General features: G+C 35.7%; 2 protein-coding genes across 2 annotated transcripts in view; one reads left to right on the forward strand and one right to left on the reverse strand.

The window, feature by feature from the left end:
• LOC134538748 (kinesin-like protein KIF11-B) overlaps positions 1 to 15232 on the reverse strand; it is a 194636-nt gene that overhangs the window by 117465 nt on the left and 61939 nt on the right. The window contains exon 5 of the mRNA XM_063380224.1: positions 6933 to 7082. Within this exon, the coding sequence (XP_063236294.1) occupies positions 6933 to 7082 (150 nt within the window). The remainder of the gene's footprint in view (positions 1 to 6932; positions 7083 to 15232) is intronic.
• The window catches only part of LOC134538750 (uncharacterized), a 127974-nt gene that overhangs the window by 24021 nt on the left and 88721 nt on the right, over positions 1 to 15232 (forward strand). The gene's annotated exons all lie outside the window — the stretch shown is intronic.

Genomic DNA, 15232 nt, shown 5'->3' on the forward strand with positions numbered 1-15232 from the left:
GCATTGATCAGAAAAATTGATTTAAATTGTTTTATTTTGCATCAATTTTAAACCACAAATGCTCTCTAATTTCTTTTTATCATTCTGACTGTTTTAGACCAATTTATTAAAAATTATTTTACTGTAAACATGGTCCATATAAATTTTACGCCTATTTTGGTGAAGTAAAATTTCCAAACAGCTTTTATAAAAAATTAAAACAATAACATCAAAGTCTTTGTTTTAAAAATGAAATTGGACTAAAAATAAAACCATACAATCTTATCTCTAGTTATTAACCATGCTGGTATCTCAAAAACTATGTGATATTACTTGCTATCAAAGTTTAAGATTTACAGAGCTATTAGTTCAAATGAAGCATTTAAGTAAAAATTATTTCATTAAACACAATAGTATGGCATTAAATAAAAACACATTTTCTTAATGAAATTTATTTATGCTCTACCCTTATTTTATCCCCAAACTAAAACACACACATAATTTATATGTATATCAGCCGATGCAAAAATATAGAACAGAAACATTGTTCTATCTCCTGCAACCTATTATTAAATTTAATTTTTGTACACTAATTTTTATATATACAGTAAAACCTTTTTGTTGCGACCCCATTTCTTGCGACCACCTCTCTATTACAACCTGATTTCGAGGAACCGTGAAAAAATTACCGAAAATCCGAAGAAAATAGGACAAAAAATAAGTTTTTTGTGGTGAATAGCGTGTTCATGGTTGCTACAGAAATAGAATCTTAGAATTCCCTGACTTTTCCCTGTTTTCCAGAAATTTAAGAGAAAAATTCCCTGACTTTCTTATGAAGTACATACCATAAATATTAACGTGCATATGATTAAATGTAATATAAAAATTTCAACATGAGGTAAAATAAGGTTTTTTATTGTGTTATTTTGACGGCAGAATTGCGAATGTGTTTTTTTCCTTTGACATGGTAGGTGAGAGCTCTTCGGCCCATATTGCTGAGTTGAATACTTTTGTAGCCCAAAGTGCAGTACACAGAATTTATGTTTTTAGCAGAGGGTTTGATATGCTGAAACTGTGACTCCTTGAGCAAATTCTCCTTAAAAGTAGTTTTCTTCGACATCTCTAAACTAAAAAAAAGTACATATTAATATTTTCAGGTTAGGTTAAAATATTATTGTTTATTAATTCTTAAAAAAATATTACTACACAAATACAAAAATTATTACAAATTCACACCTAGCAATATTAAGGGCCTACTTAGAGAATTACAATAGCAGCATTACAACATGCAATAATACTCTTACATTCTTACAATGTTAACTAATGATTCTGGGGAAAAACATGTTCAATTATGCATATTTTTTTATACACAATGTAAGTGTCACGCAACAGAACTCACGGATTATAACTGTTGAAAAAAAAAGTCATTAAAAAAATGGTTAGAAAAAATGCAAAAACATAACCGCACACAAAAGCCACGTGTTTTCATATCAGCTTGGTAGTTTTCAAAATGAGAATTGGTATTGCTTCTTTATCAAAATGCACTTTATTTTCTTATGATCGCATCAAAAACTAACTTCACCTGAAACAACGCCTTTAAATTCACGTAATAAGCTTTGTACTCATCTTATTCCACGTGAAAATAGCCTTCAAAAGATAAACGATGCCATGCCAATTCTGTAGTTCACTGCATGGATCGGAACAAAACACAAAGTCTCAAGGGCAAATTAAAAAGGATCAAAACACGAACAAATGAAGGCCGGGTTCGCTAGTGAACAAACGAGTGCCTGGATTGGCCAGAAGTTATGGTGGGTGGTTGTAACAGCCTATTGCAACGGACAATCATAGACCAAGTAAAAAAAAAGTTGCAGTTGCCGTGTGCCTTAAGCAGCAGCCTTTTAGCGGAGTCGTTCGGTAGCGGTACGAGCGCAACAAAACAAAGCTTTGTTTGAATTATAAGCAACTTTAAAATTTCCAGAATTCATAGAATTTTCCCTGACATTTCCCGGAATTCCCTGACCATTTTAATTTCCCTGACATTTCCCGGTTTTCTAGTCCTGTAGCAACCATGGTGTTACTGCGTTTCTCTTGCCCAGTGCTGTACTGCCGTAGGCAGCGCATATCTAAAAATAGATACCACTTCCTGTCGACCGCTGTCAGTGCTTGACAACCCCCATTCCACGTCCCTTTGCCGGCAGGGTGCAGATAAAGGTTTTTGAGGCAATGTGTTTACGTTTAGCTTTTTGCGAGTGTCTAGTGTGGTACGCAGTTAAGGCAAAGCTACCTGCTGGATTTCTCTTGTTTTTATTACTATCGGTTGACAATGTTTGCTTAGTATTATTTGAAATCGGATTTGGTATATTTTCTCGCTTGAATTTGTGAACTATTGTTGATGACTTATGCAGTTTTTTTTTCTATTTTTTTCTTTCCGATTTTGTGTATTATGACTTAATAAATAAAATATCATTAAATATTAATTACTATTAATACAATGCAGAAAAAACCCTCCGGCCGCAGCGTGTGAACATGGTAGTCAGCCACACGCTCGTCCTTGCTCACCCTCACCCCGAACCGTGCGCTGCGGCCGATCTCGGATGCTGCTTGTACTTGTTAACAATCACGTTATATGCTTCATTTTAACGAGAGTAAAAATATATTAAAACTGTCAGCAAATAATTAAAGCTTTATGTGTCCACAAAACAGGGCACAACACTGGCCCGCCAGTTGTTTCCATTCAAAACGTGGTTAAAGAATTTGGATGGATCAGGCTGAAAACATCCGGCAATACGTGTAGGTTATAAGGAATATTGTTATGAATTGAGTAGATATACACAGCGACCGACTGGATGCACGCCCGCCTCGACTTGTTTTAACTGCCGCAGCGATGTTTATTTTGACAGCTCAAGCAATTATCTTTTCCCGTGGGTTTATAGAAAAAGGTCGCTTCACCCAGCAAAAAAAAAAGGCTACGCCACTTATTTCCCACGCAGGAAACACACAGGCTGCCGTCTGTCTCCCCCGCATTTATCTTTCTTCTAACATTCCACGTCTCACCTCTTGCGCGAGCAATAACGAAGCGACCACTCATTGGGCCGTTTTATGCTTGTTTGGTGACAGCAGCTTGATTCTATTCGGTACAGTTGAATCCCGCCGATGCGACCCCCCTCTGATGCGTCCATTCCGTTTATACGACCGTTTTTTGAGATACCGTGAAAAATTTGAGCAGAGAAAGTCGAAAATTTGAGTAAAATCGGCTGAAAAACAAGTCTGTTACACTTTTTTGGGCGCTATGTGTTCACGTTTCTCTTGGTGAGAGCTGGACTGTCAACGCGGCAGTGTCTAGCCAAGCTCGGCGCGTCCACTATCGCACGAAAAGCTGTCTCAGCTGTCATGTTATCTTACCCGCCCGCACTTAAAGCCGCTGTGGTAGCTTCTGCGAGAGCGTAAGAAACTCGTCCGGCCAGCATCCTCCTCCCCTCCCACACCGCGTGTGACAAAAGACAGGTTGTATAGTCCATTCTCGGTAAAATAAATATTTTTATGGGGTTATACGACTGTCCTTCGCCGTTAATAAATACTTTATAAGTTTAAGTTATTATGATACAATTTGTTTATTAGTCACACAGCAGTTTCTGCTGAAAAATCACTAATACCTCAAATTTTATTGAATAGAAAAATTTAGCAGGGCCGTAAATATATTTATTTTACTGCATAGTTACTTTTCCATCTGCATTTTAACGTGTTTTTTTCTTCTTTTTTTTACGCTGCGAAGGGACGTGGGAAAGATAATTGTTTGAGCTGTCAAAATAAACATCGCTGACGGCAAGGGCGGGAGCGCATCCTGTCGGTCTGTTGCTGTGATTATCTACTCCAAAAACATGTCACAGCATTTCAGGATAGCATTGTTCTTATATCTTTCGTTTATAGCCGAATGTTTACTACCTGATCCACACAAGTTCCTTCGCCACGTTTTCAACAAAAATAACCACCAGCCGGCTAGCATAGCCTAACTCGTGTGACGCGAATTCCTTTAGCGTTAGTATATTATGTATTTGGATATATTTGGGGAGGAGGGGGGGGATTTGGCCCGAATTCTCTATTGTACCCATTCTGTTTATAAGTCCGTTTTACGGAAACCGTGAGGGGTTGCATCAGCGGGATTCTACATTCCTTTTCATAGGACCCTTGCTATTAAAATACATTTATATTTAAGTTTGTAAGCTTGTAAATTCCTTGCCAGGGATGACTAAAATCGAACTTGATGTGAAAAGTGACATATTTTGACATACTTTTATTTGGGCGTGTTTTAGTGGGGAGGGAGGGGTCTGAAAATATTTACAACGGTCTTATCTCTCCCTCATAATAGCCCAATTTTACGGGAGAAGGGAGGGTGAAAAGAGCATTTTCTCACTGAAGGTTTTCTAAAGGGGAGCGAAGTTGGGGTGTTATAAGAGAGGACACTAGATGGTTTGTGTGTCTGGGAGGGATGAGCTAGTCTTGAAGAATGTTACCGAGAGGAGGAAGGGGTAAGCTTATGCGTCATGAAGCCGCTACCGCCAGCCAGGCGAGCTTAGTGTGCGCCCACTCGCGTTGCAGAACCTACTGCTGCCATATTTTTAAAGGAAATGTCCCATTATTTTTTTGTTATTCTTACATGAACATTATTGGAAGTATTAAAGCCGACACAAAAATACGCTGTTTGTTAAAATTAACTGATTTTAATGATCTTTCATTTCATTTAGTTTTTTTTTTTTAATTTTTTTCAGATTTTCATATTTTGGTCAAAATGTCCAATTTTTTGACGGTTCCCGAGAATGTATACGTAATATCACTGCTTCGTTAAATCCGAGGTTCGTGACATCGGGGTTCTAGTGTATTTAACTACGGCAAGCAGAAAACGTACATGTAAACGAACCAGTAAAAATAAACTGTCATTTGACATTTTCTTTAGAGGTGGCCTGTAGGGCGACGGACTTGTCATGAAGGTTGAAGTGGGTTTAAAGCAAAGCAGTCTAGCATTGTGACAGCATCCTGCCATTGTACGGTTGATTTCTTAGTGAGTAGCGGTTTGGGAAGTGGAGGGAGGGGGGGGGGGGGGTTGAAATGAACTGAAAATTTCGGAAAACATCTATTACGACCCTATTCCTGGGAACCGTGAGGGGTAGTTTCAGAGAAGTTTGACTTTAATTGTTTTTTGAGTATTTTGACTTTTACACTTTTTTCCTTGTATTGTTTGGAAAATTCTGAAATGATCACTTATTATTCTATTAAAACTCAATGACATATTGTAAAAAAAGATTTACTGCTCACTTGTACAACAAAGACAACATAAGAAAGATCTTACTTTTAGCAGACCATTGAATTAATACCACTTTGGAAATTTATGACTAGCAAAACTTTTTACTGCCACCCTGGAAATAATATGTTATGTTATTTGCATTTTCTTTGTGTGCTCAGTTTTAATTTTAAGTCATATCTTTGTATAAATGCTGTTTTAAGTTTTTGATCTGTTCTAAAGCAATTTGTAATCCATTTATTATTCTATTTCAATATGTTTATGATAATAAAAATAATTCTTGTTGACCTCTCTTTTCATAATTTAAGTGCAAAAGTTTGAAAAGCACATCAGAATTGTGTCTGATTATTTCACTCTAAAAGCAATCAAGTTTTCTTTCGGAATATGTTTTACACTTGTGTGGTGTAGGCTGTGCTACCTAGGGGACATTTACAGAGGTGGCCACTTGTGTTTTTCATAACACAAGAAAAGGCAAGACAGCCATCTGGCACAATGGTCTCTGGTGGTAAGAAGAGTCGTTTGGTGCTACTACCAGGTAGACATCCCCGTGAGGGCACTGAGAAGGAACATGAAAAATGCGACACGACAGTACATCACAGTGCAAGTAATTGTGAATTACAGATCAGAATGTATCAGGAGCTACAAGGTGGATATGGCATTATGGCATTCTAAAAAAGCTTTTCCAGCATAAGCTGCATCATTCGAGTGTTGTCTGGCCAGTACCTTTATTTGTCCACCAACAATTTGTGCCAATAAATTTTTGCTTCACTGTAGAATAATGATTATCTAACTTTTGCTTATCCTAAATCCCACCATAAAAAAAATCATTTAATGGCAACAGGAACTGCAATTTGCAATCATAAGTAGGGTCAATTTTTTTTGCTCCCAAATTTACTGTAGGTAGTTCTTTCCAATTAATTTTTTTCTGTTGGTTTCTTGTTGAACATGTGTAAAATTAGTAAATTACAGTGTGTAAAATGATTACATAGTTCGACGTTTAATAGACTTTTTCTAATACCGCCCCGAGCTCCAGCCTAAAGAATTTTTTTTAAATATACTAAGTTGTTTCTGTAGTTTGCTAATTTTTGTGAATTAGTAAATTATCCATAGTATAAAAATTTGTGATTTTTATGTCATTTGGTAAAGATTGTCTATACCATTGATTGTTTTTAAAATCTACCTTGGCCTGAATTTTGTTTTTGCCTTCTTGGGTACATACATTTCCTCTGCTCCTGATTATTTGATCAACGTTTTAAAATTCTGAATAAACCAGTGTGTTTCACAGGTACGACCACTGCATCACATCAAAATCAGCAGAAAACCAAAGAACCACTCTGATGGCACAAGATGAAGCCAAATCTTGACAGTTCACAAAATAATATATTATTTAGTAACAAAATTAGCAGCACAATAAATCCACAACTTACATGAAGTGTATGTACATTTGGACCCACTTACTGACCGGGCCAAATGTTTTGGTGGATGAAAATTTGTAGTGTCTGCAGGAAACGTTACTTACAAAGGACAGTACAGTTCCGAGGACCAATGTGCGAGCAACTAAAGGGGCTTGCCCTACAGTTTGACTCGGGGCAGTTGGAAGGATGAACACAATTTACCCCACATCACACAAAAAAAAAAAAAACAAATACAAACTTACCTGGATTGAGAATTCATGAGAGTTGCAGCCATCTGCCTTTTCTCAGAGCCCTTTTCCAAAATGTGGTATATCTCATCCTTGGTGCTCACTTTCTCCTCTTCGAGGCCTTGGACGATAACGCCGCCCTTGCGACTGGTATCTTCAAACAACCTTTGAAAATAAATTTCCACTCATTCACAGTACAACCATTTACTTGTACCTACTACAAAAAAAAAAAAAAAGCTTTCAACATACACAAGTATCTACAGATATTTCATGATCTGGAAATGTTACATGTTTTTGTGCCGATTATGGATAAATACTTCTGAAATTTAAAATTATTATCATCAATATATAGTTTAGGCTCAAATTAAATTTTTTTTACAGGATGTCTACAAATACCTGTTGAATGATTCCAAAACTTTTCAAGACCATCTTAGAAATATTTCTTAAAACTTTTTTATAGTTATATTACAGGGCAAATTTTTTACATGAGCAAAATTATACATTAAATAAAAAATAAAGTTAATATAGTTGCAAGAACTTGCAAATTTTTGTCAGAAAGCTAAAAGATTTTTAGATATGTATTCAACATTGGAGAGTATCAAAATACTAATATTAAAATATGTGACTATAAACAGAAGCGAGGCACCAAAACAAGTAAGCAAAAGACACCGAATTGAGGCTGACCCCTACTTTTAGATGTCACCTCAGCAAAAAAATAATAAATTTGTCTTCTACATCAGAATCACTTTCACCAACTCAATTATTCTACATCCTTCACCACCGCTATTATTCTCACACAATTTCCAGTGGTGTGCTGCTGCAAAGTTGTTGGTCTCTATGGGTCGCCCCCAGAAGACCGTAGCGACACTAGACTGCAAGCTACCTACCTGGCCAATGGTAAGGGGGGGGGGGGGGTTTTCCCCCATGCGGGTGGGGGAAGGCTTTCCTCACGCCAGTTAGCCAGTCATTTAGCTGTTCCTTCAACATGCCTGTGTTCATAGTCCTGACAGAACAACCACGCAAGTCAAAGATTATGTTTTAAATGAAATTATTGATAATTTATTATAATTTTTAATTAACTGTTGGAACGCATTTGTTTAGAGTCACGTAAATTAATAGTTTAACTAAAGGTTACGGTAAGTAATGGTTTTTTAATATATTGAAATGCAATATAATTTTTATAGCTTATGTTTTAAACATTATAATATGGGTGGTAAATAAACCTACACATGTGTAGATCTCATTTAATATTCACTGCTATTTAAAATGTGTTTCTAAATTAACTTGTGGTAAATTATATTATCTCATTTTTACTTGTAAAATTAACTGTTTATTTTTTCGCCTTACATAATATCTCGTTGAAACTTGTAACTTAACTTAGTTTGCCCATACGTTTATTTAAATCAGTTTGCGTGTATTTAATGAAATGTAGAAGTAACTTTTAAATACATCTTTCATTGTGTGAAAAACGCTAGGCGTTAGTTATTCGCGCGACAATTTTTCACCCAGTGTTGGCGGACTTGTTTACCGGGATAGGAGGGCTCCCTCGCAGGCAGACTTCTCTCTCCTGCCCTGGGGGTGCCGCACAGCTAAGTACGACTTTCACGCTCCATATTATGTCTGTTGTTCATGCTTTTATTAATACTATTTATATACTTGTTAACAGATTAAAGCGGCTTAGCCCATCCATTCACGTTAGTTTATACAGTTTACATTTATTTTTGATAAATAATTGTGTTGTGTTAATGGTTACACGATTTGTTGATGAATAAGTTCTGTAAAGTTACAATTAAGCCTAACAAAAGCTGTATGTAAAAATTTGTTAGAGACTTGACAAGGATTGTTATTGTTACTATTATTATGTATATAGTCATAATAACAGCTTCAAATTATTATTGTTATGATTATGTATATAATCATAATAACAGCTTTATATTCTAATGTTAATATAAATGCATAATTATTTTTAAAAAATCTTTTTGTAACAAACATTCTACAGACGTAAGTTTCGAAGTAACTATTTCTTCTGGAAATATTTTTGAAACTTCTATAAACTCCTAGAACATTTTAAGTTCTTAATGTAGCTGACATAAATACCTATCTGTTCGCCAATCTTCAAAAAAGATTGGTGTAACATATTCTCATATTCCATGAAGCAAAAATATTTTGAACGTTTTTAACTTTATGTCTTAAAAGAATTGCATAATATGCTTACTAAGGTAGTCATTAAATTATTTTTGATTTTCAAACACTGTTTTTCATATCTTGCACTAAAGTCATATAAATTTTTTTCGGACAAAGGTTTAATAAATTCCAACGAAATTAATACTAAAAAAATTTACTTTCTTTTAATTTTCAAACCCTGTTTTTATGGTAATAGTTTCATCAAATATTATTTAAACCAAATGTTTTAGATAAAGTTTAGGAATTTTTACAATAAATTATATTGAATTTGACAGTATAAGATTAACAAACAGTTTGAACGGATTTAAAAGTGCACCAAGGGAGTTATGAATTTTATATATATACACGCACATACACACACACACACACACACACATATATATATCACTTTCTTGTGGACAAGATAACTGTCGTAATTTTTCTCAAATCAATTCCAAACTAGTACATAAAATCTAAATGTGGAAAATCTCTGTCGAGTTCGTTCATGAGAAATATACGACCAAAGGAGTAGAAATGGGGAAGGTTTTTTCAAAAACAGAAAAATCGTTCCAAATCACGCAATATAAAAAATATCACATCCGTTTGAATTTATTAAAATTCTTAGGAGTAATGTCAAAATATTTTCTCTGAATAAGTTTTTGATACGACCGACAGTATCTCCAAGGGGTTGAAAAGTCAAGGGTTGGGACAAAAAAAAATCATAACTCTGTTCGTAGCCATAACATCGAATTTGTACAAATTATGTATTTATAAATATATATATGTATTTATATACACACACACATATATATATATATATGTAAGCTTTTGAGTTGACGATGGTTTTAGGGTCTATGGACCATGAAACAAAAAACTAGGTAAAAAATTTCCGGAAGTTGCACCTTCGTAACGGCTACAATAGGTAGTATTTCTTTGAAATCTACCTAAAATACGTAGGTATTAAAATTCTTCTATGCTAATGCACAAAGCTGTTTTGAATTGCTGGCTTCCTTGAGTCACGCGAGACAATTCATAAACTCCTGGGGTTGGTACTGCTTCAGTACAGTATTGTGTCCAGGGTGTCCACAAGAAAAAAATATTTTGTACTAACTTAGGTGAGAAAAACGTACTATATTTGAAAAAAGTACTATATTTGAAAAAAAGTACTATATTTAAAAAAAGTACTAAAAAATAATTTGTTATCGTTTTAACAATTTATGGAGTTATGACATTGCAATGCTCTTACAATTAATGAATTGAAAATACACAGTACCAAAAATAACACATGCAAACATAAATAAAATAAATTTTTAAACGCACCATTTTATCACCAGCATACATTTGGAGTTGCATTCTTGTTTAGAGTAAACCTGTTTAGAAATCCAATTGAAAAATGCATGATTGACATTTTATGAAACCAAAAATGGATATTCTCGTTCAAATCTAGCGGATGTCCGGCTTTAGAAACAACGATGGCCAATGTTGTAACATTGCAGAACCCTGCCCTCCAATATAAATAATTTTCTTTTAAACTTCTTTTGTATGGGTAAGCAGTAATAAGTCAAATGTTTTTTGAGTGATGTATAAGTTAGGAAACAGTATATTCAGAAATTATGGATACTAGTATATGTTATTTTCACCTGCTATGTTTTTAAGAAGGTATTGATTATTTTATTAGACATTTTCTATCATTAGTAATTTTTATGTAATTATTCACAAATGAGCCGTTGTACTAGATTTTTACCTGCTTAGGCCTACTTTTTCAGGTTTTTTCTCAATAAGTTTAATTTTGTAAAGTAATTCGTATTATAATTATTGTTCTTAAATTTTATTAACGTGTTGTAATATAATTATAAATCACGGGACTGTGTCTGGGCTTGTGTGATGGTTAGAAAGAGAGGCATGAGAGGCCTGTAAGTGGGAGTGAGAAAGGAACAGTGCTTCCCCGCCAACCGAGATAAAGACGGTAATTCCCCCCCTGTATGGGAACTGAGTGATAACTGCTCTCTCACGGTGTGGGAGAGAGAACGAGAATGGAAGTCCCCGATTTCGATGTGAAATTGAAAAGAGACTGATCAGGGGAAGCCCAGAGTTCTGTGGGTAAAAGGTTTTTTCATGTATTGTAACTTGTTCTGTGATTGGTTTGTATCTGTAAGAGTGAATGAAGCGTGTGTGTGATTGGTCGGTGAGGTCATGTGACGTCTACTCCCTGCGTGGAGGAGACGAGTTCATGAGATCACCAGTCATCTGTCGAACGCTGGACGAGTAGGTCGCGTTCGATGGCTTCTCGCTAAATTATAACTTAATTTACGAAGAGATAATTTCACGTTGGTGGTCGGAGCCAGGCCTATTATTAAATCAACCTAATTTTTTATATATTTCGTTTCGGGTATAATTAGAAATTACGGCCACCTTCGTAGGCGTTTTGGCTCGGGGCGAGATTCGTTTTCGCTGGGTGCGGCCCTGTTCCAGGTCGCACCATCTTCGTATACTTGCAGTAAAACATTACTGAAGGACAATATTTTTTCCGGTAAATTCTCATCACGCGAACTACGAGCATCTGTTCGACGGGCATATGTATGTGGAATGAATGAGCAGCCTCTTTTTGAAGTGTTTGCCTTCGTCGGTATATTCTATTTGAAAAAATAAAAAACAACAAAAATTACAATCTGCGTTGAACTGTTTATTTTGTATATAACGAAACGTTATAATTGGCGCCCGGCCGCGCGGCTTGAATTTGGACACGACCCTGTGGTTAAGACGGACATTTTCGGCAGTAAATAAAAAATATAAACATTCTCAAATCAAGTTTGCGACTACGATAACCTCAAATAACAAAATTTTTCGACTAACATTGAACAGTTTGGAAGAAAACGGCGAAGTGTTTCCAGAACTATCGGCGCAGCTGAGCGGCGAAGGCGGTTTTTATCCGCGACGAGTGTCTACGAGCGGCTTCAGCGAGTGAAGTGTTCCGGAGAGACGACGGAAAACGGTACTTCGAGGGACAGAGCGACCCAAGGCACCGTGGGACTTCAGGCCTGTCGCATCGCGGGACTTCGAGATCGTCACTTCGCGGGACACCGTGGGATGAGTCGCCGATAATAGCAAGTGGAAAATTTAAGAAAACTGTATTATTTGTATTGGTTTTGAGAATTTAACTTGCATTTGTGTAAAATTTGGTAATTTGTATATGTCAACATGGATAACACTAGTATCAACAGTAGCGAATCAGATTTTATGGGTTTTCAGGAAACTGTAGAAAATTCCGAACAGTCAAATCCAAATTTGGAGACAAGTTTAATTGAACATGATTTTTCATGTCGACAGGAAAAACCTGTAAACATGGAACATCCTGCCGAACTAGGTCAGGATATGGAACCCCGCACAATTAGCAGCCCAGTTGAGGTTATGGGGGGGGTCAGACCAAATCTTGCAGTTACTTTTGTCAATGAACCAGAAAATGGAACAGGGACAACAGGAGTTAAAACAGAAAATTAAACAGGGACAACAGGAAATGAACCAGAAAATTGAACAGGGACAACAGGAGTTAAAACAGGAAATGAGGCAAGGACAACAGGAGTTAAAACAGGAAATGAGGCAAGCACAACAGGAGTTAAAACAGGAATTAAAACAGGAAATGAAACAGGGACAGAATGAACTTTCTCAGGGACAAAAAGAAATCAACAACAAAATTGAGGTAAATTCACAAGAGATTGCGAAGGTTAGGAGCGAAATAGCTTCACAATTGCGACAAGAAATTGATAGGGTTGAAAACCAAATGAATGACTTTAAAATTGAAATTAATGAACAGTTCGCCACATGTACAAAGTAGATGAATGTGCAAATAATATTACCAAAATGCAAGCAGGAATGGGAACATGTGTTGAAGAAATGAGCATTTTGAAGGGAAATATTTCAATTCAGGGAAACGAGATTAAGGAAAATAGGGGGAAAATATCTGCATTACAGGAAAATTTCAGTCAAATTCAAATTAGCATGGATAGGGATCACAAGGAGCTCGTTGAGGTGCATGGTAAAGCGAATGAGAATGCCAGAGGTATTTTATTGAATGAAAGGGAGATTGAGGAAGTCAAAAGCAATTTTGAGGTTAACGTTGAAAAAGTTTTGATGGAAAATAGGAGGATTGGAAACCAATTTGAAAAATTCCGAGATGAGGGAAACAGAGAATGTTTGGACAATGTAGTTGAAAAAATTAGTAAATTCAGAGGTAATACACACAGGATCAGGAGTTGGTGTAAACAGATGAAAAGAGTGGAGAATGAGATGAAAGCATTCTCAAATACACTTAAGGATGAGTTAGCTGAGGAGATAATTAGGGAATTGAGTTTTTCAGATTGCGGAGGAATGATAAAAGGGAGATTTTGTCAAAATGTAAGCAGTAATGTTCGAAAATGTGGTGTGTGTATGCCGAGTAGTGTACAAACTAAAATTTTTTCACTGATCCATGTGGAACATGAAGTGGAAAAAACTGTGAAACATGTTCAAGGGTTTTTTGTGTGGAAACATGTGTACAGAACTGTAGCCGAGATAGTAAGCAGTTTTTTGGTATGTGCAAAGGCAAAAGAAAGGTATGGTAAATGGACAGGGGTGATGCAACCTCTGGAAACAGTGTGTTTGGACTTGTATGGCCCACTGCCAAGATGTAGGGGTGTAGTCAAAACTAGTTTTGTCGTGTTTGATGTTTTTTAAATTTTTTGCAAATTTTGCCATTTTTTTTTAATGTTTTTCAGATTTTTTATTCTTTGAATTATGTACTTTTTGATAATTTTTTGTATCTTGTAGAGTTTTTGTATTTCTTGAAGAATAGTTATAGTATAATATAGGAATGTATATGTAAGATTTATGACAGCAAGTTTTTGAGATGAATAAGGTTTTTAAAGAGAAGGAAGGTTATACACATAAATTTTTAAGATAAATAAGTATGTTAATGTGAATATTTTGTTTTGAAACAATAATAGTAATAATGGTATTAATTCTTTTGAGTAGACAGTTACTAAAATGCTTTACATTGTGAGAATTTCATTGCACTTGGGTAATGTTTGGTTTGTTTAATGTTGTGTCATGGGAAGATGTTAACTAAAATTTATTATCAGTTATGTTTTCGGAAAATGATAGAAGTTTGAAAATGTTTGATATTTTAAATTAAAATGCCACACATATTGGTAATACTAAATGTTTGTTTTGGATTAATGACAGGGTGACAACATCCTATGTTACTAAATGTTAATGAATAACAGTCGTCGAGTTTTGAAGCTGCAGAAGCAGTTGTGTGTTTATGATGGCCAGAGTTTAGGTGAATTTTTGGTATTGTCCTAAATAAGCAGATGTTTTTTTTTTTTTTGTGTAAGATGGTTTGTGAGGCAGCTGGGGGGCCAGGAGGTTAATTTTAAATATGTTTGCCGGCATGGAGTCCGATGTTTTTTTTTGCAAGGGTGCGTCTTTTCTCCTTGGTCGCTCCCACCCCTCATCTATGTTAATTATATGTGCTGCTGTTGCTGAAAGGGAAGATATGGTTTGAAACCTAAGGAAGGGCATTGGTTCATGTAATTTGTTTTTGAAGAATAGAAGCATACGTCTGAATCTTAATGAAGTATTTGTCATGCCATGACTATGGAATTGTCAACTTGTTGTTTGTGGAAATTTAAGTGAGATATCTAAAGCTTAAAATTTGATGTGTAATGACAAGTGCAGTGTATATTTGTGTATAGCTTTGTATTATTTTTTGTTTTAAATTTCATTAATATTGAGCGCCCCTTACCTTTCGGCTAGCTCGGGAGTTAGGAATGAAGGAGAAGAGAGTTGGAAAAACTGTATGTAATTTGTAGGTATATTTTTTTTGTGTAATAGGTTAGCCGAGCTGACTAGCAGCTAAAAGGGTTGTAATTGAGCGCCCCTTACCTTTCGGCTAGCTCGGGAGTTAGGGAGGAAAGAGAAGAAAGTTAGTAGGACTTTGTGTATTTTTGTGTGTAATTTGTATAATAGGTTAGCCGAGCTGACTGGCAGCTAAAAGGGTTGTAATTGAGCGCCCCTTACCTTTCGGCTAGCTCGGGAGCTAGGAAAGATGGAGAAGGCAGTTGGAAGAGTGTGTGTATTTTTTATGTGTAAAAGGTTAGCCGAGCTGACTAGCAGCT

This window comes from Bacillus rossius, chromosome 14, assembly GCF_032445375.1.
Source record: "Bacillus rossius redtenbacheri isolate Brsri chromosome 14, Brsri_v3, whole genome shotgun sequence".
NCBI classification, from domain to species: Eukaryota; Metazoa; Arthropoda; class Insecta; order Phasmatodea; family Bacillidae; genus Bacillus; species Bacillus rossius.